Source organism: Propithecus coquereli, unplaced genomic scaffold (assembly GCF_000956105.1).
Source record: "Propithecus coquereli isolate 6110/MARCELLA unplaced genomic scaffold, Pcoq_1.0 Scaffold77, whole genome shotgun sequence".
Taxonomy (NCBI): Eukaryota; Metazoa; Chordata; class Mammalia; order Primates; family Indriidae; genus Propithecus; species Propithecus coquereli.
In genome coordinates this window covers 5,611,241-5,633,492 of record NW_012153840.1, presented here as the reverse complement: position 1 = coordinate 5,633,492, position 22,252 = coordinate 5,611,241, and the positions used below count along the sequence as shown (strand labels likewise).

At 59.9% G+C, this 22,252-nt stretch overlaps 1 protein-coding gene and 1 pseudogene across 1 annotated transcript in view; both read right to left on the bottom strand.

The window, feature by feature from the left end:
* Positions 1-504: 504 nt before the first annotated feature.
* On the bottom strand, positions 505-3,296 carry LOC105824887 (annotated as a pseudogene).
* Positions 3,297-4,281: 985 nt separating this feature from the next.
* The window catches only part of CASZ1 (castor zinc finger 1), a 53,611-nt gene continuing 35,640 nt past the window's right edge, over positions 4,282-22,252 (bottom strand). Inside the window, exons 6-19 of the mRNA XM_012662519.1 lie at positions 21,870-21,960; positions 20,924-21,088; positions 19,668-19,840; positions 18,566-19,407; positions 16,049-16,184; positions 15,794-15,857; positions 14,391-14,545; positions 14,148-14,270; positions 12,900-13,238; positions 11,218-11,416; positions 10,360-10,531; positions 8,431-8,582; positions 8,141-8,282; positions 4,282-5,387 (exon numbers count right to left, since the gene is read on the bottom strand). Coding sequence (XP_012517973.1) covers positions 4,282-5,387; positions 8,141-8,282; positions 8,431-8,582; positions 10,360-10,531; positions 11,218-11,416; positions 12,900-13,238; positions 14,148-14,270; positions 14,391-14,545; positions 15,794-15,857; positions 16,049-16,184; positions 18,566-19,407; positions 19,668-19,840; positions 20,924-21,088; positions 21,870-21,960 — 3,859 coding nt within the window. The remainder of the gene's footprint in view (positions 5,388-8,140; positions 8,283-8,430; positions 8,583-10,359; positions 10,532-11,217; positions 11,417-12,899; positions 13,239-14,147; positions 14,271-14,390; positions 14,546-15,793; positions 15,858-16,048; positions 16,185-18,565; positions 19,408-19,667; positions 19,841-20,923; positions 21,089-21,869; positions 21,961-22,252) is intronic.

Below are 22,252 nucleotides of genomic sequence, written 5' to 3'. Positions count from 1 at the left end.
CCCGTGGGTGACTCAGCTGCGGTAGCAACCAGCTGGGCCAGGTCTGTGGGAGGTGGGCAGGCCCCTGAGCTCAGCCATGAGCCTGTGCAGCTGGTTCTGGCTCTTTCCAAGAGGTTACAAAACTCTAGAATTTGCCCCAGTTTGGGTGTAGGAGCATCACACAGCACAGCCAATTAAATCCCAGAAGGAAAACATGTTTCACTGCGTTTCCCACCGAGTCCAGCCAGCCACAGGGGGTGCTGTGGCCCACTCCCAGCCCTAGGGTGGGCGCCACCCGCAGCAGTGGGCTCCCCACTGGCTCTGGGAGGTGGGGGTGGAACGCAGGCTCAGAGTGGGCACAAGTGCCTCCTGCGGGTGTGAGGACACTTCGCTCTGCCATCCGGGGCAGAGCCTGGGACGTGGCACAGTGGGCCAGCCTGGGTGCAGCATCCTGTTCCCTCGAGACCCTTCTGAGGGAGCCCCTGAGACCCCGGGCCCCTTCCCTGGGCTGCGTTCGGGGCCTTCTCAGTGTCGCTCAGGGCCCTGCTTGTTCTGCCCCAGGCTAGGCTTGGCCTCCTGCCCGCTGCTGCGGCTCCCCAGGTCCATCCAGGCCCAGAAGCCCTGGAGGCAGGTGGGGAGGGGGCAGTTTTTTGTCTGGCCAAGGTCAGCAAACTGCCTTAAGTCCCCAGCCTCCCTCCCCTGGGTCCCAGGCGCCTGAGACCTGCACCCGAGAGCTGCCCACCGCGCCAGTGCCCAGAGGGAGCCTGTGGTCTCACCACCCACCCACAGCTGAGGCTGGGGCCTGGCTCCCTGCCTCCCCTCGGGCCCCACGGGAGCTCCAATAATGGTTTTAATTTGTTGAACTTGTGTTTTATCCCATAAATTAGTCACTGTTTTATTTAACAGAATCGAGATATCCACAAACAATAGGCGAGTTCCAACTTGAACATTTTAATAAGACAGAAAAAAGTATATATTTTCGTGTCTGTTACAAACATATTTATGTAAATAGCCTGTGGGCCGCGTTCCAGGAGGAAAGAAGAAAGGGAAGGGCCCTGCGCGCTGCGGCTGGGCTGGAGACCGGCTTCTGTGCTGGAAGACGACAGTGAGCTGGCTGCCGGGGCCCTGGGCGGCTGTGCCCAAGCGCCAGGCTCAGCGAGGGAGCAGCGACTTAACCTCTAGCCCCTAAGTCTCCCGTTTCCTCGTCAGGTACGTGGATGTGACATTCCCCACCAGGGGTGTGATAGGCCCCACACGGGTCCCCTTCTTGAGGCCCTGGGAAGCTCCAGCCTCCTGGAGGTCATCTCAGGGCAGGACAGGCAAGCTGATGCAGTTTTCTTGACAAGCAGGTCACCTGGTGGAAGTGTCAGGGCAGACTGAACAGCCACCTGAGCACCCGGAGCGGTGGGGAGGCCTGCACTCTGGGTGGGGCTGATGGGAGTTCCCAACCACGGTGTCACCAGGGCTGGCAGCTCAGGCTCTGGGCTGGTGGCTACAGACCCAGGAATCAGCCCCCTCTGGCTCTGCCATGGCGTGCTCCAGGCAGGAGCCGAGCCAGCATCCGGATCGGATCCGGGTACGCGCCGTTCCCAGCCCGGGCAGGTCCCTGCAGGAAGGAGGAAGGAGCCGAGGGAGGAGGCAGAGGATGGCCCTGCCAAGTGCAGCCCAGTAGCCCTGGCTGGGAAAGGAGGGGGTCGGCCAGGGTGGGGGTCCTGGAGAGGCCTCTGAGCCTTTGCCGATGCCCAAGACCTGACAGCTCTGCCTGAGGGTGGCTCTGGGGCCTTGAGCCAGGGCTTTGGGCAGTGCTGGGGGTGGGGGGGCTGAGCCCCCCACTGTCTGTCCCTAGCGACCTGGGAGATCCTGGCCTGACGCCCGGGGGCAAAACTGGTCTGTCCCCCTCCCCTGCCAGGGTTGAACGGTGACCAACGCCTTCCTCCCCTCCCTCCGTTGGCACAGGAGCCTGGCTGTGTCCGTGTTGCCCCACACAGCTGGGTCATGGCCAGCTACTTGGGGGTGATTTTAAAAATAAAAGATAACTTGATAGATTTTTTTTCCAGTTTTTATTGAGTGAAAATGTCAAACCTTGCATCAGTCATGCAAAAAAAAAATCAAATAAATAAAACACATATATTAAATTTCTAATAGCACTAAATTCAAGTGGAAAAATATTCAGTTCTTAATAACCAGGTGCCGAGGAGACCAGATTCAAGTAATCAGAGCACACGCTGTTCAGTTCGGTTTTCACGTTCTGCATTTTTTTGTCTCAAAACCTCTCTATATATCTCTATATATCTATATATGTATATACATATAGATATATACACACACATATGTGCATACATATTATTTCATATTTATATATATACACATACATAGTTATAAAACATTAAAAAGAGCATTGGTGGATCAAGCATTGTTTTCCCCACAGAAAGAAAATAAAACAAAAATTACACATTAAAATTCGAAATGAGCTAGCAATGGCTTGTAGTCCTAGTGTGCAATATGAAGGTTACAAAAGGCTGGACTTCGCACTGCGGCATCTTCTTTTTTTTTTTCTTCTTGTTTGATTTTGCTACATTGAAAAAGTGTGTGTGTGTGTGTGTGTGTGTGTGTGTCCTTTACAAAACCCCTCCCACGGTTCCGTGGTGGGTCAGAGTCTGGGCAGATGCTCCGGGCAGCACGTGGGGCCCACAGATTCCAGGAGGCTCTGGTCGGGGCTGTTTGGAAAACAACTCATTTCCGGTCGAATCAGGTACACTCGTCTGACCATTCCTCCCGCCCTGCTCCCTCTCAGGTGGTCCTGGCTTTCTGGCTGTGGGCAGCCAAGAGGACAGAAAAAAAGAAAGAAAAAGGAAAAGTAAACCACTGTCCCCCAGATGGGTCAGGCTCCCCTTGGAGACCTTTGGGGAGGGGGCTTCCGGGTGGCGGCCTCCACCCCACACCTCCATCTCCCTGTGGCCCGACCTGCCGCTAGCTGGGGGCTGGGAGTAGAGAAGGTGGCCGGGAGGGGCCCTCGCCGGGGACCGGACCAGCCCCCGTTCCCTGGGGACCTCAGAGCCACCGGCCAGGTGCGTGCCCACTAAGTGAGGCCCTGCCCTGTGCTCGGATGGCTTCATCATCTCCAGAAAGGGGGATGTTGTGAAAAGGGAACCAAATCTAGGTGGGCTGCACCACCAAAGAAGCATCCCAAACAAAATTATAAAACAAACTGGAAAAGAAAGCCCTCTAAAGCCACACGCATAACCAATAGAGAAAAACTCAAATGTTAAATTAACTACAAACTTGTATCAACAATAGTCCGTTTTTCTTGTCTCTACAAAATTCAAGTTAAAAGTTGGAATCACGCAGCTCCGTCAGTGCTGTGTGCAGACAGACAGCCTCACCTGCTAAGGCCTCTAGATAAACCGCAAATCCAGCCTGGGCCTGGGCGCTCTGCACTCTTCCCACGCCTGCTTTTTTTTCCTTTTTGTTCTATGTAGAATAATAACCTTTACAGGAAAAAATACTGTACAACTTTCTTGTATTTTTTTTCCATTTTGAATATTAAAGCCAAAACCAGTCGCATCCTTCCTGTTTGCACCACCAGTGCGGCCAAGCCCCGGGCCCCCAGCCCCCACCTTTTGGACAGGCCTCTGTCTCCCTGGGCCCAGGCGTCACCAAACAGACGGGACTCCAGCCCTGGGGGCGCGGCCAAGCCTTGGAGGGGCGGAGAGGCCGCGGAGCGCCGGGCTGGCTGCTAATTCCAAGAGGTTTCCTCGACGGTCCCTGTAGTGTCAACGGTGCCGGCCGCCTTCTGCCCCGCCCTCCCCGGGCAGGGGGCGGGGCTTAGCTGCACTAACCGGAGGCCCGGCAGCCGCACCGCGTGCCGGCCCCGCCCCCGCGCCGTGGCTAGGCTGGGTCCGGGTGGCCCCGCCCGGCCGAGTCCTGAACAAGGGTCGTGGGGCGGGGCTCAGGCAGCTGCCGGGCTGCGGCCACCTCGACCAGGACCCCCGCCCCTCGGCCCGCCCGGGCAGAGCACCTTGTTTCCCTGAAGTCCCCCGCATTTCAGCCAGCAAAGGGCCGCCGGCAGCCTGTCCTTCAGCCGCCGGGCTGCGCGCGAGCCGGGGGCGCCGCGGAGCACCAGGGGGTCCCCGCCTGTCCTGAGACGGACTCGGGGTCCGGAAGCACCGGCGGGGCGGGCGGGGCCGGGCGGACCCAAGCGCGCGGAGCTGTGTACAGACGGAAGCATCACATATAAATAGCGTTTCTTACAAAATCGGGGACAGCAGTGGCCACGTCCCACCTGGGCAGGACCGGGCGCGGCTAGGGCGAGGCGGCGGCGGGCGCGGGGCCGGGGGCGCCCAGGGTCGCCAGGGCTGGGGTCCGCGCGCCCGCCCCCGCCGCCTCGGCCGCCGCCTCGGGCAGCGACTCCTCGGAGTCGGTGCGCAGGTCCTCGTCGTCGTCATCCTCATCGTCGTCCTCGTCGTCGTCGTCCTCGTCGTCGTCCTCATCCTCGTCGTCCTCGGCCTCCTCTTCCGGCAGCTCCAGCTCCTCCTCCTCGTCCTCCTGCGAGGACTCCCCGGCGGCCGGACCGGGCGCGGCGGGACCCTCCCGCGGCCCGGGGGCGGTGTCAGGCGGGCCGGGGTCGCCCGCGTCGCCGAGCGCCAGGCCCAGGCCGGCGGCGGCCGTCTGCAGGAAGAGCAGCGAGCCCCCCGGCTCGGCGCCCAGCGTGAGCGAGCCGTCCAGGCTGACGGGCGGCCCGGGCGCGGGGCCCTCGGCCAGCGGCTCGCCGCGCTCCTGCTTCTCGTGCTTGCGCTTGTGCGAGTCCATCTGCGACATGCCCACGACCGTGTGGCGGCAGCCCGGGTAGGTGCAGTGGAAGTGCGAGCACTTGAGCTTGTACTTGCAGTCCGGCACGGCGCAGTCGGCGCTCGAGCTGAACTGGCGGAAGCCCGCGGCGCTGATCACGTCCTGCTTGCCGTGGTGCTTGCGGTGCGCGGTGACCTTGGTGCTGTCGGTGCAGCGGAAGCGGCAGCGCAGGCAGTGGAAGTGCGTGCTGGTGCCCGAGAAGGGGCAGTCGGCGAAGTGGCAGCTGAGCGAGGCCTTGAAGCGCTTGAAGTCGTCCAGCACGAGGTTGTCCACGCGGTCGTGGTGCTGCGCGTGCTTGTACATGTGCGTGCGCCCGCAGAACTTGTAGCCGCAGTTCTCGCGCGTGCAGTGGTAGTGGGTGACCTTGAGCGAGAACTGGCAGGCCGCGTCCTTGCAGTCCTCGTAGAGGTCGAAGCGCCGGAAGCCCTCCAGCATCATGCCCTCGTCCAGCATCTTGCGAGAGGAGGCCGTCTTCCGCCTCTTGCCGAACGGTGACATGTCCTCGATGATCCAGAAGCGCTTTTTAGCCCCCGAGGCTGTTGGCATGGAGATGGTGTTCCCTGGGGAGGGGGGGAAGGTCAGTGCAGAAGGGGTACCTCTTTGGCCCAGCAGTGCCCATGTGGGCACCATTGCAGGGCACTCCCATACAGGGCCCTTATCTTGCTACGGTGGCCAGAGAGCAGCATGTACGGACAAGGTGGCCTCTCCTACTCTCACCCCACCCCCCACCACCCCCCGGCCAGCAGGGGTCCCAGGCTTCCCCTTGTCATCCCATGTGTGCAAGATGACCGCACAGGCGTCCGCCCCAGGGGGCAGACCAACCAAGCTCCGGGGGATGTGGTGGCTGCTTCCTGGCCAGTTTGGGTGGGAAGTGAGGACACGTCCTGGCGCTAATTGAAGCTGAAGGGGGAATCTAGGTCGGCAGAGTGTAATTACCCAAGTTGGATGGGGGCCAGGACGCCATCACACGCCTGCCTCTAATGAGGGACAGGCTGGCTCCTTTTCCTGCCTGCAAACCAGTTTCCTGGCTGCGGCCTGTCTGCACAGGGGGACCTGCCTACTCACGGCAGGGGTGCCAAGCGCCCCAGGGCTGCGTTGGGCTGTAACTCCCTGCCCCGAGGAACACTTTCTCCTTGGTACCAGAAGGTTCTTTAAGGTCTTGTTGGAGTCTTCTGCTCCTAGAGGGCTGGGAGAGGGCAGCCCTGCCGAGGGGCCGGGTCTCAGAGAGCTCAGAGCCTCCCACCTGGGTCAGGACTGGAGCAGGGGCCCAGCCAGGGACAGACACCTATCTGTGCCCACCTGGCCCCAGACTGCTTCCGGAACTTAGGATGCCCCCCTGCCAAGGCCGGAGTTGTGCTGCTTTACCTCTGTCTGGGAGGCACCTGCAGGGCCTACAGCGGTGGGTGAGGGGACGCTGGCTGCACGGGCAACTGGTCCTGGCACTCCCCACCCTGCCCCTCAGAAACAACAGAAGAAACTCTCAGGCCAGCCCTACCAGAGTGGGTGCTGGGCATCCTCTGGCCTCCCACAGGGCCGACTGGCTTGGCCCCCTGAGCCTGCCTAGAATGCCTGGCAACCACCGTGGCCACCAAATGTCTGCACTGCACATTTGGGGAAGAGGCCCAGTCACCCACTCTGACCAGATGAAGAGAAACCAAGGATTGCAATGGGGTGGGGATGCCCAGGCAGGGGCAGGGGATGGTCTTAGGCCTTGAGACTCAGGGGCGTGAGGAGCAGCTGCTTTAGGTCTGAAGTCACAGGGTCTGGTTATGCCAGAAGCAGAGCTTTTGATGGCCTGAAGTCCATGAGGGTGGGGACGCTAGGCCCTGCTCCCTGCAGTGACTCCTGAGGCCTGGCACAGCAGATCTGCTCAATCGGAATGCCAGGCAGGAGTGAACAGAGGAAGAGACAGAGCCGGGTCACGTCTACACCCAAGGGATGGGGCAAGCAGGCTCCACCCTGTGGAGTACCAGATATGGGGAAGGGATGAGGAGGCCTCTTTGCCACTGAGCACTGCTTGGGGCCACAGAGATTTCTTCTTCCTGCATAACTGGCAGGGCGGTGGGGGGGCTAGAGTCAGGACCCTCCGAACCTGGACAGGTCCCAGCACCAGCAAACCTTCCCAAGCACGTCTGCCTCTCCCTAGAGCCAGGTCCAGGCGGACTTCTGAGAGCAGGAGGGATGGGCTCTGCCTTGCCCAGGGCCGAGGAAGGTGGACCCGCAGGGCGTCCAGCAGGGATGTGGGAGCTGGGCGGGCACAGCCACCTCTGAGGCTCTGAGCAGCTTCTGGGAGGGGGCGAATTTCTGGCCCCGACGTTCTGGCCTGCCCAGCGCTGAGCAGGCGCCACAGGGAGCTGACCTTGGCATGGAGACTGGAGTCTCTCATCTCAGGGGTACTTGGCTGTGAGGGGTGCAGGAGTCAGGCCGTGGACCGTGGCCTGGAGGGTCAGTTGGGGTGACAGAGACTGGTGAGAAGGCACGTGTGAGTTACCTGCAGCGTCCTGAACTAGGGGGACGTCACTTTTTACTGGAGTTGGAGTGGCAGTGATGGGTGGGAAGCTGGGCGGACTGTTGATGGGGTGGGCCAGGCCCCGGCTGGCTCCGAGAGTGGCACTGAGCAGAGAGTATGAGAGACAGGACGGAGAGAAGAGGCATGGGAGGGGGGGGAGGGGCGGCCGGAGCACAGCCGGTGAGAAGGATGCAGTCGGTGGGGGCTGCGGGGCCAGGCGGGCAGCCTCATCACCGGCGGCAGCAGGAGGAGGAGGAGGAAGAGGAGGAGGAGCCGGGCAGCCTGGAGAGGGTGGAGAAAAGCAGAAAAAAAAAAAAAAGAAACCAAAACAAAGAACAAACAAAAAGAACCAAAATGAGAAACCCAATGGCAGAAGCAAGTATGATATGAAAATGTGTGCGGAGCAGAGAGAGGTGCCACAAAGAAGACGGGGCAGGAGAGAGACCGGGAGGAGCGGTGCAGGGAGGGTCATGGGACAGCAGGGGTGCTGGGCAGGGCAGCAGGGGGCAAGGCTGGGCCCCCCACCTGCCCCTGGGCCAGGCCCCCGGGCCAAGGGCTGCGCTGCTCTACTTGGTAACTCTCAGAGGGGACAAGCCCAGGTTCCTCTCCGGGAAGCTGTCCCGAAGGGCAGTGTGTGGGGAGGCGGGAGGATGGCGGGAGGGGCCTCCATGACCCAGGCCAGCTCTGCTGCACACCAGCCTGTCCTCCTCTGAGGCTGCCTGACCGTGAACCTTTTGTCCCAAGCTGGACTCAGAGGTGCTGGGCCTTGGGAGGAGGGCCAGCAGCCCGCACCTGCCCACTCACCTGCCGCAGTGCTCTCGTTGCCCACAGGGGTGCTGGAGCAGCTTCGGTCCATGGTGGACGACTCAGAGGACATGGCGCCCGGGCTGCAGCCGGTATAGTCCATGTACTCATCTGTCTCAGTGTCCATCAGACTTGGGGGGCCCTAAAAGGAAACGGGGATCCCTGAGGAAGCTGGGCTGGGGAGCAGGCTGTCACCTTGGGTGATACTTGCCTAGCAGCAAGCATGGGACTGTCGATGGACTCTGGCCACCCTGGTCGGGGAGCGGCTGCCCGCCTGCTCCGGCTCTCACCTGGGAGGGGGGCACGCGATCGAAGTTCTTCCCCAGCATCCTCCGCATGTGCTTCCGGGCGTGGGAGGTCATCTGGTGCTTGAGGAGGAAGGAGAACTGGCAGCCCTCCCGGATGCAGTGGAAGTGGCTGTTCACCTGGTTGTACTTGCAGCCTGTGGACACAGCCCCACCTGGCATGAGCCTCCCTCGCTGCCAATGCTGTTGGCACCCACTGTGTGCTGGGCACTGTTCTGGGCACAGGGGAAGTGTGGCCAACAAGGCATATGGTGTCTGGGGACAGGGAACTTTCCTCTGAGGTGGCACTCCTATGAGGATGGCCAAGCAGTCCAAGGCCACCTGGCTGTCCAAACCCTGAGCCTCCCCCCAGCCTAGCACTGGGGCATGTGACAACGACAGGCTGCCCCCATCCCTGTCCCCATATGGAAGAGGGGTCCGCAGCTCCAGGGCAAGGGACCTCAATGGATCCTGTCTACTAGGTCAGCCACTTCCCAGCAAGCCACCTGTCCCCACATCTCCTCTGGAGAGCCCAGGGTCCTGCCTGCCCCCTCCACTTCCCCCCTCCCACCCCGCTCTGGGCCGAGAACAAACAGCAGGACCGAAACAGTATCAGCAGGGCAGGTGAGGGCCTGCCCGCTGCCACGGCACCCGAGCTGGCCAGGTGTCTTGTATCAGCCCCCAGCTTTGTCTGGCCCCAGCTACCACCAAAAACACCAGAAGTTGAGTAAATAATGGCAACTACAGAATACCCTGACATCTGTAAACTGAGCTCAGGAACAGCACAGGCCACCAACTGTTGACACCTGTTGCCATGGTTACCAACCCTCTCCCTGGCTGTGAATCCTTTCTGAATTAATACTTGAAGAAAACATTTGTTTCCTTTCTTTTCTGGCAGGTGACTTTGAGTATCTTACCCTTCTCTTCACCTATGGAAAGGCCAGACTGCAGCAGCCCCCACTCCTACCCCCCAAGACCCTGCTGCCATGACCACCAGGGCCACAACAGGCCTTGCCCGCAGGCTCCATCTGCCCTCTGGTTTCCAGTCTATTCCTAGGGAGATCCCTGCCCCACAGCCGCAGGCCCACGAATACGTGGCTGCATCCTGAGGCAGGAGGGTGGGCTCTGCCCTCTGCCTGCTGGCCCTGGAGCTCCCCCTGCACCCAGGCAGCCTCAGCAAGCCCAGGCCAGCGAGTCCAGCGAGGAGGCCCTGTTCCGGGCTGGGCCTGGCCTCTTCCTGCTGGGGCCCAGCTCTCCGCAGAGTTAACTCTGAGGCATCTACTGCCAAGGTCAAGGCCATTTGTGGCCTCCCCTCCCCAGAGGCCTGGCCCCCTCCTTCCTGGGTGCCCCGAGTCGCAGGTGCTCCAGCTGAGCCCACAGCGAACTGGATTGTTCCCTACCCACCAGACCCCCAGCACCAAGCCCAGAGCCATCACGCAGTGGATGCTCAAAAAATCCAAGCTGCCACTGCCATTGCTGCCACCCCCAAGCCCCTGGCATTGAACAGAGACTACCCCATAGCTGTCCATAAATAGCTGTTGAATAAATGAATGAACAAACCATGGCTCATTTTGGACAAAAAAACTCATAATTTAGGCCATGGTAAGAGATTCCATGGCAAGGAATTTCGAACTCCTAAGACTTACCTGCAGACCCTCCTGAAAAGTGAAAGAAAAAAGAAAAGACCTAAGCCAAGCCCTCAAGCTGGCGATGAGGTCCCGGGGTGTTTGTTTGGGGTGGAGGGGCCCTGAGTCACCCCCAGCCTATTTCCTGGGCTGTTTGGGTTTTGACTGTTTCCCAGGTCTGGCGATGCCTGGCCTGTGATACCTGTTTGACACAACATGGAGCCTGCGGTGGGGGCAGGAGGGGGAGCAGGAGAGGTGGCCAGGGTCTCGCCCCCTGCTGGCAGTCCCTGCCCTGCCCTGCCTTCAGTACCTAGCCTGCCACACTCCTCGCGCTTGGTGAAGTACTTGAATCCATTGGCCGCCCGCCGCTCGGCCTTCTCATGCTTCTTTACGTGCCACGGCAGCTTGGTGGTGATGTTGGTCACGAAGTGGCAGCCGGTCCGGAGGCAGTGGTAGTGCCCGCGCATCCGGAACTCACAGTGCTGCAGGCGGGCACAGGAGGGTAAGGATAGGCAGGCGACTTCCAGGTCTCCTACCTGTCCCAGGCCTCCAGGATGTGGCAGGCCCTTTGCACACATGTGCTCTTACACGCTCAGAATCAGAAAACACAATCGTATAAAGACCTTTCACGTGTCATTTCACTAAAACATCCTACATGGTAATCTTGCATTCCCTTACTAACCCCACGCCCAGAGCAGACATCACTAGTCTATCCTAGCACTCTTCCCGGCAAGCCCAGATGAAGACTCAGACTTCTTCTTGGGTGGTCTTGGGAGTAAGGCTGCTAAGGTGAATCAGCCTAAGCTTCCTGTCCTGCATGGCAGTTCTACTTCTTTATCCTAGTTTAAAATTCTAGGCCTTTGGGGAAAGGGGACATAGCTAGTTCCAGAGAGTGGAACGAGAGTGAGAGTGATGCTGAGTGCACAGTGGCTGCCCAGCATTGAGTTGCCACTGGGGGTTGGCACTGAAATGACAGACCTCACCAACTTAGCACCAGTCTGGACCCCTTCCCTGGGGGCCTCCAGGGGCCTAGGGGCAGCCAGTGTCCTTTACAGAGTCTGGCGGAGGCCACCTTAAAAAGGGTGTGAGAAATGGAGTCTTTGCCAGCAGGAGCTCGTCCTGGGCTGGCACCTCCCCATCCCCGCCCCCGGCTTGCCGCCATGCTGACCTGGTTGGGACAGAGACACTGCAGAGAGTAGTAAGCAAACTGGTCTCGCACGTTCACCAAGTTGTTGTTGGGGTTGATGTGGTCCAGGCAGTGGGATTCGGCCTTGCCAGAGGTTTTGCAGACGTACTTGCAGTTCCCAAAGAGACAGTGGAAGTGGAACTTGTTGGCATACTTGCAGTCCGTCGCGAGGCAAGGATCACTGGAAGGAAACCACAGCCCAGAAGGTCATTGGCATTCCCGAGCCCTCCGTGCCGGTGTCCTGACTTTGCTCGTGTTTGGGTTCGCTCCCCCATCACCAGTGGTACACTTAAGAGGAACGGCCCCAGGCTGCTCTCCTGCTCAACAGGATGACTCAGCCACAGGAGACTACAGATCCCAGCATGCATTCCTGCCTCCTTTTAGGAGCTTTGCATGGTGCTCAGGGATCGCAATGTGCAGGGTGCCCAGAGCATTGCATGCTGGGACACGTAGTTTCCATGGCCACACCTCAGGATTATAGATAAGGATGGCTGTAATAACTTCTCGGGTATGAAAATAAGGATGATGCTGCCAGCCCTGGCAGAATGCCTGCGAGGCCCTGGCTGGCATGGTACCGGCACTGCCTTGGATGTGGCTGACTGACAGGCTGCAGATGGGTGGGCAGCCCTACCAGGAAGCTCTGCACTATGGGCCTCGGCAAGTGGGAACCTGTGCCTGGTGTCGGGTCCTGCGGAAGCTCACAGCTGCTGGGGCTCCCCTGGGTCAGCTCGGGGCCTCCACTCACTCAACTTCATGAGCCAGCAGAGTGACAGGGGCCAGCAGGAAAGGGGAGGGGATGCTAGGCCGACTCCCCAGGGCTGGCCTGCCCTTGAGGCCCCTGCCCTGGAGTCCTGCCTCACAGCTGCAGAGGAGTGTGGCAGGATGTCAGCCTCCAGCCTTCTGCTCTGGTTGGCAACACTGCTGTCCCCACACAGCAGACCCACGGTGGGCACGCTGACCTGGTCTGGGAAACTTGGGCTGCCACTTAGGAGAGGAGAAGGGAGGAAGGGAAGGTGGGGAGGGATGGAGAGGAGCGCCGGTCCTCTTTCATGCTGTGGGCCCGGCCCCAGGAGCTCAGAGAGGGAGGACAGCTGCCACTCAGGCGGTATAAATAATCCAATTTATTACTTTTATTGAGAACAGGAAGCCGCACACATTATGATACAAAGTCACCGTTCTCGCCGCAAGGAGCCACCACCATCCAGCGAGGAAGGTCCCTTCCACCCCTGAGAGCTCAGACCCTGTGCAGGTGACTTCCCCAGCCCTGCAGACATTCTACCATGGTGTGCATCAGAGGAGGCCCACGCGGAGGCCCGGAGGGAGATGCAGTCCTCCTTGTCGGGCCAGGAAACGTCCTCTGAGGACTACCACCCTCAGCCCACCCAGGCCAGTCCTTGCATGATCACCACCTGCCCGGCCGGAGCAGAGGCCACGACCTCTAACATCTCCCCCGCCCGGCCGCCTGCTCCGGGAATAGGCAGTGAGGTATGAGCAGCAGCATCTTTGGCTAGAAGGACATCGCCTGACGGCCATGTCCCAGAGAGGCAGGGGACAGCCAGCGCTAACTGCAGGGTGAGGAGCAGGGCCTCCTCAGCCACCCTTGCTAGCACCTACTCCCAAGACGCGAGGGGAACACGGGACTCCCGGTTCATCGAGGGACTCACTTCTCCTGGAACTGGAGGAATCCGGGTTTGACCTGGGGCTTGGCGTTCTCTAGAGAAGTCGTTGCCAAGGGCGAAGCGGGCAGGTGAGGCACTGACGCTGGAATCTGAGGCATCTGGGGTATGGTGGAAGCCAGCTGCTTCCAGGCGAGCAGGGTGGGGGTGGAGGGCACGGAGGCCAGGCTGGGAGTGGGCCCCTCCAGAGAGGAAACCGTGGCCGTGGTGACAGGAGGCGCTGGCGGGGATGAGGGGGCTGTGGAAGGTTTGGTCTCAGCAGCTGAGGCGGGGAAGGAAGCCTCCGAGTTTCCTTTCGCTGCTCCCCCCTCTGTCCGGAAGTGGAAGCTGTGAGAGGCAGAGAGGTGTCTCAGGTGGGGAGGCCAGAAGAGCCTGTGCAGGTCAGCCCCGCCCCGGCTGGGCACAGCTCGGAGGGATGCTGCGTTCCCACTGCAAGCCTAGGGGCCCAGTGTCCCTACCTCATCCCAGCACTGGCTCCCGGGGTCTCCCAGGACGCACCAGGACTGAAGGACTAGAGGGGAGACTGCTGTGTCCTCTGGCTCTGAACTTGGGCTCCCGGCTCGGCCCTATTCTTACCTTCCTACTGCGACCTTCCTCTGTCCCTAGCTCCTTCGTTGTGTGTGCACGCATGTGACAGCAAGCCCTGCCTCCTGAAGCCCTTCCCTCCAGAACCCGCTCTGAGGTTTTAAGGCAGGACTCTCTTCTGCGGACTAGCAGCTTGGATGCCCACGTGCTGAGAACAGCCTGGTCTGGGGCTTAGAGAGCCCTGAAGATCTGTATTAAATGTTTACAAATTCTGAGTTCAATCTGGGGTGGCTAGACTCACTGCCTTTAAACTGAATGGGATTTGCAAATTAATTTCATTATTTTTAGGTCAAAGGGAATCTGAAGCTGTAAGACGGTGGCTTGGAAAGGCTGTCACCCAGGGTTCCTGCCCCAGGGTCAAAGCCAGGTCTCTGCAGCTGGGCTCTGCAGGGGGTCTCTGTGGTTGGGACCTGGTGGAGTAGCCACTGTCTCTCAGGGCCTCAAGGTGGGGCCTGGGCAAGGGCTCAGAGAAGGCGTGTGGGAAGCCCACCCTTTTTTGGGCAGCACCTTCTGAGAAGTCAGCTTAGCTTCTGTGGTCTGGTGGGAAGTGCACTTGGGCCTGTGCAGGCCACAGCCCCCCACCCCCCAATCCAGAGCTGGGCTGGGATAAATGGGACTGTGTTTAAGTGGGCCCCCCAGAACCCCACTCACTTTGCATGCTTGATGGCCCCGTCCAGGGTGCTGAAGAGCGCGCCACACTCCTCCACCACGCAGTGGAAATGGGCCTTGTGCAGGAAGTCACACTGGGCGTCGCAGAAGTCTTTGGTACCAAACCTAGCCAGGGGAGCCGGCTGTCAGAGGAGAGTTGGGGATTCTGGCACGACGGGGTGGGGCAGGATGGGTGGGCTTGGCTGGCAGCCTGGCCTGGCCCTACCCTCCCAACAAGCCCCTCACCTGCGAAGATACACCTTCCAGGGCTCTGAGAGCTTCTCCTGAACCAGCGCCTTCACGGCCTTGCCCAGGAAGGGCGAGGACTCCACGGTGGGGTTTCCCTCCGCTTCCGTCTTGATGTTCAACAGGCTTCCGAGGCTGGGGTTGCCCTGAGACATCTGTGAGGACAGAGGCCGAGCTTGGGCCTGGAGGACCTCACAGCACAAGACACGCTGCTCAGGGAGCAGCAGCAGCTCTGGGCTGCTTGAACCGACCCAAGCACGGCAGCGCTGAACAGGGCCTGACCCAGCATGGCTCTGGCTGTGGAAGAGCCCTCTGAACCCAGAGCCTGCGACTGCACGGCCGGAGCTGCAAGGCCTCCCCAGGCCTCCTGCGCACGAACCATGGTGCCCGCCTGCGTCACTCAGGCTGAGGCTGCGACTCAGGGCACGAGTGACTGCGACTCAGGGCACGCACTGCAGCCCCGCTTTCCCCAGACTTTGCGGCTCCCTGGTTATTTTCCTGCCAGAAGGTTTTCAAAAGAAATGCAGGAGGAGGAGGGATGGGGGAACCCCTGTGAATTCTTTGAGAACAAGAGAAGGCACACAAAGGAGGAGCAGCTCCAGGGAGACTCATTGGGGAGAGGAAGACAGGCTCGCTGCGGGGCAGGAAGGCGCCAGTGTGCGGGGCCACAGGAGGGAGTGGGATGCAGGGCAGTGGCCAGAGGAGGGGACGGAGAGCAGGAGAGCAGGCAGCAGATGCAGAGAAGGGGCGGGGCAGGGGCAGGGCAGCAGGAGGCCCCTTCCTGCCAAGCGCCCAGTGGGACCCCCACCTCGCAAGGCCCAGCCCCAGGCCCGGCTCCCTCCTCAGCAGTCACTTGTGTACAGTAACCAAATTAATCTTGCTGTAGTCAAATTTATCATGTGAAGGGGAAAAATATATTTGAGATGATGTATAATTTACAAAGACCCTGCATTATTTAAAATAAATATTCCAGAGCGACCTCTCCGGAAGGCGTCCGAGACCATTACTCAACCCGAAAAGTGGAAATTGATGTTTTGCTCCCACTTTATTCCCCCGCCACCCCTTTTTAAACAAACAAAAAATATATAAAATAAATAAATAATATTAATAACTAAGAGCGAAAGAAGTTAGAGGGCTCTGGAAAAGCTTTTGGAGCCCTCCATCTGAAGGGAAAAAAAGGTGTCAGGGGCTGGAATATATTTCTTCAGCCAGTTCATTAAATTAATTTGTAAGCAGTGGCTCTGAAATTATATCCGATGAAAAATGGCCTCAAAATTTAAATGGTACAAACTCATCTTATTAGAGGCAAAACATTAAAAAACAAACACATTCCCCCCACCCCCCAGCACAGCTTTAATTTCTTTGGGTGGGGGAAAGGGAGGCGTGTGATGGATGGTTCTTACCTTATTCATAAGCGAGGATAAAAGAGATGAATTTGCCGGGACTGCGTGGCCATTTGATTCATTACTAGAACACACAAACCAAGGGGCTTGAGCTCAGACAGCCAGGGACGGAGCCCGGAGGCGGGCCCACCCAGCCTGACCATGAGCTCCAGGCCTGCCTGCCGTGGCTGCCTGAGCAGGAGGGCCCTCTGGGCTCCAGCGCTGGGTGCTGTCCCCGGGGGGCTGGCTCCTGCAGGGGTCTGCTGCCCGCCTCACCTGGGCTCCTTCACAGTCAGGTCTAGACTGCGGTCTTGGGAAGCCTCGTGGGGGCCGGGGGCGCCCGCGCTCTCACCAGGCTCCTGCTTCACCTGGGCCGGGGGGAACCTGGCGGGGGTGACCTGCTGCCCGCTTCCTACAGGGGAGGGGAGGGAAGATGGGTCAGAGGGGTTGAAGGCTGCACATGGGCGCAGACTGCAGCCCCCCTGGAGGGAGGGCAGCAGGCCTGGTGGGCCGGGGCCCAGGAAGGCCCCACTGCTGGTCAGCGATTCTCCTCGCTGACGTGATGACTTGCGACGCTTGCCGCTGTGTGGCAATTCTTCAAGTGATAATTATTGCAAAATTATGTCAAAGTTGTCCTGGCTCAGGGCCTCCTGGAGGAGAAGGACGGGAGGCTGGGGAAGGGGCTGGGGTGGGGGCTGGGGCCCTTCATTTGCTCCACCAACTGTCACAGTCAATTTGTGGGGCTGCCGCTTAGGCTTTTATTAAAGACTCTGTTAATGCTGAGGGAAAGTGGCAGATCTGGACTGGGAGCGGCCCCTCCGTAGGTCCCCAGCCCGCGGTTGCTGGGGAGACGGCCCGAGCACTGAGCATGCCCGGGAAGGGCATCTGCTGTGTCAGGGCGATGGGAGCTGACAGCCAATCAGAGCGGTTCAAGCGGTGTGACCTCGCCCGTCAAGCTGTCCAGTGCAGGGACACAGGCCCGCCCGGTAGCCGGCTGGCTGGGTCCGGGCGGGAGCTGGGCGGGCGAGGCTGTGGGAGGCCGGGCAGGGCAGGGGCAAGAGGAGCTGCTGACAGGGCCCTGTCCGGCAGCTTCTTCCACAATCCCCCAGTGACTGAAATATTAATTTGCCCCAAGGCGCTCCAGCTGACAGAGAGCTGCTTCACAGACAGCAAGTGGCATTTTATTAAAAAATAAAGGGAAACGGCCCCCTCCCCTTCCCTTGACCTTTCTTTTGGGGGAAGGAGGTTTTTCTAAAGAAAACAAAGTATTTGACACTCTGGCCACGGAGCGCAGGGTGGCCCTGGAGTGGGCCCTGCCCCAGCCTGCAGGCAACTGGCCAGAGGGGTGTGACCAGCCAAGGCCCCTCCCACACCTGGCACGGAAGGTGGGTTATTCCACAATGCCACCTGGTACGAGTGTGCCACTGGGCATGTGACAGAGTTTTCTGACCTCAGGAGTCCACATTCCAGCAGCTCTCTGCAGTCCCCTGCCCAAGGTCCCCAGGGAAACATGGCCCAGGCCCCCCACCAAGCACTGGCAGCCCCCTGCAAGGTCCGGGAAGAGCCCCAGTGGAGCCACAGGGCCCCTCAGTCTTGGCTGGTTCCGAGACAGTCTCGAGTGGGCGCAGAGCATCCAGGCCCAGGGCCAGACTGCTGAGGGCCGAGTCTGGGCTTCACCACCTCCCAGCTATGTGCTGGGGACAGACCATCCCCCACTGTTCCATCAGCTCCACAGGGCGGGACTTTTGTCTGTCTGTTGTCTTGCCTGCTGTGTCCCCAGCACGCGCTGCCTGCCTGGCTCCCAGCAAGCACCCAGCAAGCTGCCCTCAGCAAGTAGCAGCGGTTGTTCAATGAATGAATGACATGAGCCTCACGACAGACGGGAACTGCACTCTTCTCAGGGACTCAACAATTACTCATTACCCAGATGGGGGACAGGGAGAGGAGTGAGGTAAACAGAAAAGTCCCCCCAAATCCAGAAACATTTAAAAAGAATAGACAATTTAAAAAATTATAGAAAGAAAAAAAGAGAGATAGAGAGAGGGAGGGAGGGAAGAAGAGAGGGAGGAATAACTTCCCTCCCCAGAGAGCCCAAGTGAAGAAGATGGTGTGACTTGGTGGCTCCGGCCCTGCACTGTCCCACTTGGTAGCCACTGGCCAGTTGTGGCTGCTCAGAGTTAAAATCTAGTTTCTCTGCCGCAAAGCCAGTTCCAAGCACTCAACAGCCACACGTGGCTAGTGGCTGCCATGATGGATGGTGTAGCATAGAAGGCCTCCATTGTCCAGAAAGTTGTACGGGGCTACTCACAGAGCAGGGAGCCTGGGAAGGGTGTCCCCAGGCCTTGTGGGGCTGTCTAGGTGTGAAGTGCAGCCACCCTCCCACAGGGCTGCACTCACATCCCCCTCCAGGTCAGCTGGAGGAGACCCTAGGACGCCAGGGGGCTGGGCCTTCTCTCATCAGGGATGGACTCTTGTGGGGGAGGATGAGCAGACAGGAAAGGAGGGACCCTGCGTGGATGCCAGGCAGCCCATGGGGCAGGGATTTCTGTCCCGGAGAAACAGGAGCAAGAGCTCCCTGTGGGGGGAGGCCAGGATGAGGGGCCCACAGGGAAATAAACAGGATGGAGGCAGAGACCAGGCAGAGCGGGGATGCTGGCAGGCCGGACACTCGGGTGCAGGGACCACACAGATGCCTGTTCCAAACACCCCCCTGCTCTGCTCCAAAACCTGAGTCCAGGGAGCTACCCAGGTCCAGAAGGTGTTTGCTTCCTGGGCAGGGCCCAGCCTGCTCACCTGGGTCAAAGGTGGCAGAGGGCTTCAGGGCAGCTGCAGCCAGTCTAGCCATCATGGGTGAGATGAGCCCCTTGCTCGCAGAGATCCTCTCCATGATGGAGGCAGGTGGCACTGTGACAGAGGCAGCTGCCGCCGGGGCCGAGTCTCCCGCTCCTGAGGCGACCACAGCAGGCGTGTCAGGGGCCACTGTGGCTGCTGCCCCAGAGGACACGGCACCTAAGAGGCCGGGGGCACCCACAGGCAGGGAGGCACTCCCACGGCCAGCAAGGATGGGGAAGTAGGGTGCAGGGGTGGGCAGCCCTGAGTTGGAGAGGGCCAGCGCCAGGGGGATGGAGCCAGGCAGGCCCTGGGGCAGCAGCCCCGAGATCTTGCTGCTGGGAGGCTTGGTGGTGCCGGGCACGGCCTCGGTGGTGGCGGTGGCAGTGGCCAGGGAGGCGGAGGACTGCTGGCTGGTGGGGGAGGCGCTCAGGCTGGAGTTCTTGCTGCTCAGGGCAGAGAAGTCGACGAGGTCATCGTTACTGGACTCCTCGTGCTCCGTGTCCTTGGCTCCCAGCAGCGAGGGTGGCAGCCCCAGCACTCCCGAGGAGCGGATGTGCCGGCGCTCGTGCTTGCGCTTGTGCGAGGTCATCTGGCTGGTGGAGGTGAAGGTGAAGCCGCAGCCGGCACGGATGCAGTGGAAGTGGTTGGTGGCCTTGCTGTACACGCAGCCCTCATACTTGCACTCCTCGTACTTGTAGAACTTCTTGAAGCCGTCCTTGGCGTAGGCATCGTCCTTGATGTGGTAGCTCTTGTGCTTCTCAATGTCACACTTGTTCTTAAAGGTGAATGTGCAGCCGGGGCGCCTGGATGGGACATTGGGAGCCTGTCATGGGGTCTCATGGGGCACAAAGGAGGCCCTGCCCTGCTCCCACTGTGGCCCTGGGTGGAACAGTCCCCCAGATGGAAGACCCAGGCTGCACACTAAGGCAGGGCCTCTGAGGAGCCCTTGATTCCTGTCCTTGCTCTTCTGGAAGAGGCAGGGCCCTGAGCTGTCCCATAGCCTGGTTTCCTGCCATCCGCCCTGCCTCCAGCCCAGGAGCCTGCTCGGCCAGACTCCACTTACCTGCAGTGGAAGTGTGTGGTCTTCTGTCCGTAGAACTGGCAGTCGGCTGTGCCACAGTCCTCAGTGGCTCGGAAACGCTGGAATCCATCATTGATGAGCTGGGTGTTCTTCTTGTGGAAGTTCTCATGGGTCATCACGTCTGACGTGCTCGTGTACACCTTGTTACAACCCACCTGCACATGTCAGAATGGCGGTCAGGAAACTGAGTCTGGGTGCTCCTGGGCCAAGGTCAGAACTACTGGGGTGCGGCTGTGGCCACTACCCTGCTCAGGGGAGCTTCGGCACCTCTAAATATCCAAATGGTGACCTCGGGTCAACAGAGGAACTGAAGCAGAAACCTCTACAAATCCCTCAACCGCCCCAGGGAGGGACCAAGACCTGCAGGGGCCTGGCCCTGCCTGTGCGGAGGATCAGGCTATCTTCAGAGACCCCGGACGCTTTTCAGCACCGGGGAGGCAGACTCATTCTGCAGGAGTTGGGTTTTGAGTCCCAGTCTGCGGCCCTACCTGTAAAGCCCTCAGGAGGTGGACAGAGGCTAGACCCGAAGGCCTGGAGGTCACCTTTAGCCCAGAGATTTGCTTAGTGGACGGTTCCTGGGCACGGGCCCGCCCACCCCACCCCACCCGGGCCAGGCAGGCAACGTTGCCATATTGAGTAAAAACCAGTGGAATCTGAACACTCTTGAAGGCCGAGCTGTGCCAGTGTCTGCACCATCTCAGAGCCCGGAGGGTGGGCCCCCCTCTCCTCACGGCCCAGGTTGTTTCACAGAGGCCATAACAACCCCTGACAAATACCGGGGGAGGTGCAGCGGCTGCTATTTGCAACCCAAAGTCGCTCCTCCTCGGCCTGACACCTTGAAAAAGCCCAGACTCTGCGTGGCATTAAAACAAAGAATTAAACAAAAACCTCCTCAGGAATCATTTGCAATGCTGCTCTTGGTGTTAAAGCCTGAAAAATGTCGGTCTGTATAAACAGCTCACTGAATTTCATCCACACCAAGTATGGCCATGGGGAAGGCCCCGCCCTGGCCCACCAGACACTGCCCAAGCTTGAGCCCCCTGGACTCTCAGTCCCTGTCCTGAGCCAGGAGGAGGGGGCTCCTGATCAGCAGGGCCTTGCCCACCCGGGTGGCCCTGCCTGGGGGAGTGGGGCTTGGTGGGGGAGGGCCCAAGCTGGAGGTGGCTGCAAGGTCCTATAGCTGCCTGGCCCGGTTCCCCACAGGCTGCCCTGAACGCCGGGGTGGGCACGGCAGGCACCTGCATGCAGTGGTAGTGGGTGCTCTTCCCGTTGAGGTGGCAGCCGTGGTAGTAGACGCTGCAGTCGTCCAGCGGGCTGAAGCGCATGAAGCCGTGCTGCAGGGAGTTGTCGCGCTTCTTGTGCATGTTGTAGTGTCGGATCACATCCTGTTTACTTGTGAACCTCTGCGAGGAGAGAGTGCTAAGTCGGCAAGAGCCTGGACTCTCCATCCATGGCCCCCCTGCCCGCCAATGTGCCAAGAGCACCTGGGCCAGGTGCTGGCCCCAAGGCCCTCAGGTCTCCCTGTAAATAACTCTGCTTGGAGTTGAGGCAGCCCAGACTGTCCAAGGCCTGTTCCAGGTACACCAGCCCTTCCAAGGAACAATTCCAAAGGCTCAAGGACCACAGATCTTTCCCTGACCTTCCCCCAGGCTCCCAGCCATGCCCAAGAGCACCGATGATAAATCAGGCCAGGCCTCGAAGACAGGGTCTCTGGTGGGTGACGGCTCAGTCTGTAAGCTATGCCAGGCTGGGATCCCTGGTGAGACAGGTGTGCAGGCTGCCTGAACTCCCACCTGAGTCACCAGTTCTGCACTCACCAGGGTGGCTTCAGACAGTGACAGTCTGAACTTCAATGTTATCATCTTTAAAATGGGGCAGTAACACCAACCTGACGAGGCCAGTGGAAAGAGTCAATTAGATAAGGTGCGTAGGCTGACTGGCTCAGTCCTCGGTACAGGGCAGACTCTCACCGACAGGGAGCTTGAATTATGATCACCAGGGTGTGAATGGCTTTGTCGGCAGGAATCAGAGAAAACAGGCTGGCAGATTTTCTGGCCTATGCCTGCTCAAGTTAAGTTCAAGTGGCCCGAGTAGAACTAAGCACCCCCTGTCCCACTTCCAGGAAGAGCCTCCATGCTGCGCTGGTGGGCAAAGCAGCGGAGCACGTCCCTGTGCAGTCCGTACCTGGTAGTTGCACTCGGGGTCGAGGCAGTGGTAGTGCTCGCGGTACTGGTAGGCACAGTGGATGTGGCCACAGTGCTGACTGCCCGAGAACCTGAAGAGATGAGGGGGTGGGGTCAGGCCCCTGTCTGCATGCTAGCCCCAGGGAGGACTCTTCCAGGGCCCTCGGCCTGGGCAGCTGCCTCTTCTGTGGCTGTGCCCCAGAGAAGTGCTGCTGGGGTTCAGAGGGCCCTAGGCCCTGTGTGAGGATGTGGAGGGGCAGAGAGGCCTGTGAATGCCAGGGGGAGTGACTGGGCCCATGGAGCTGCATGCCCGTCAGCATCAGCCGGGGAGTGAGTATCACGCAGGGCAAAGAGGCCTGGCCCCAAGGGCGGGCAGGAATACGC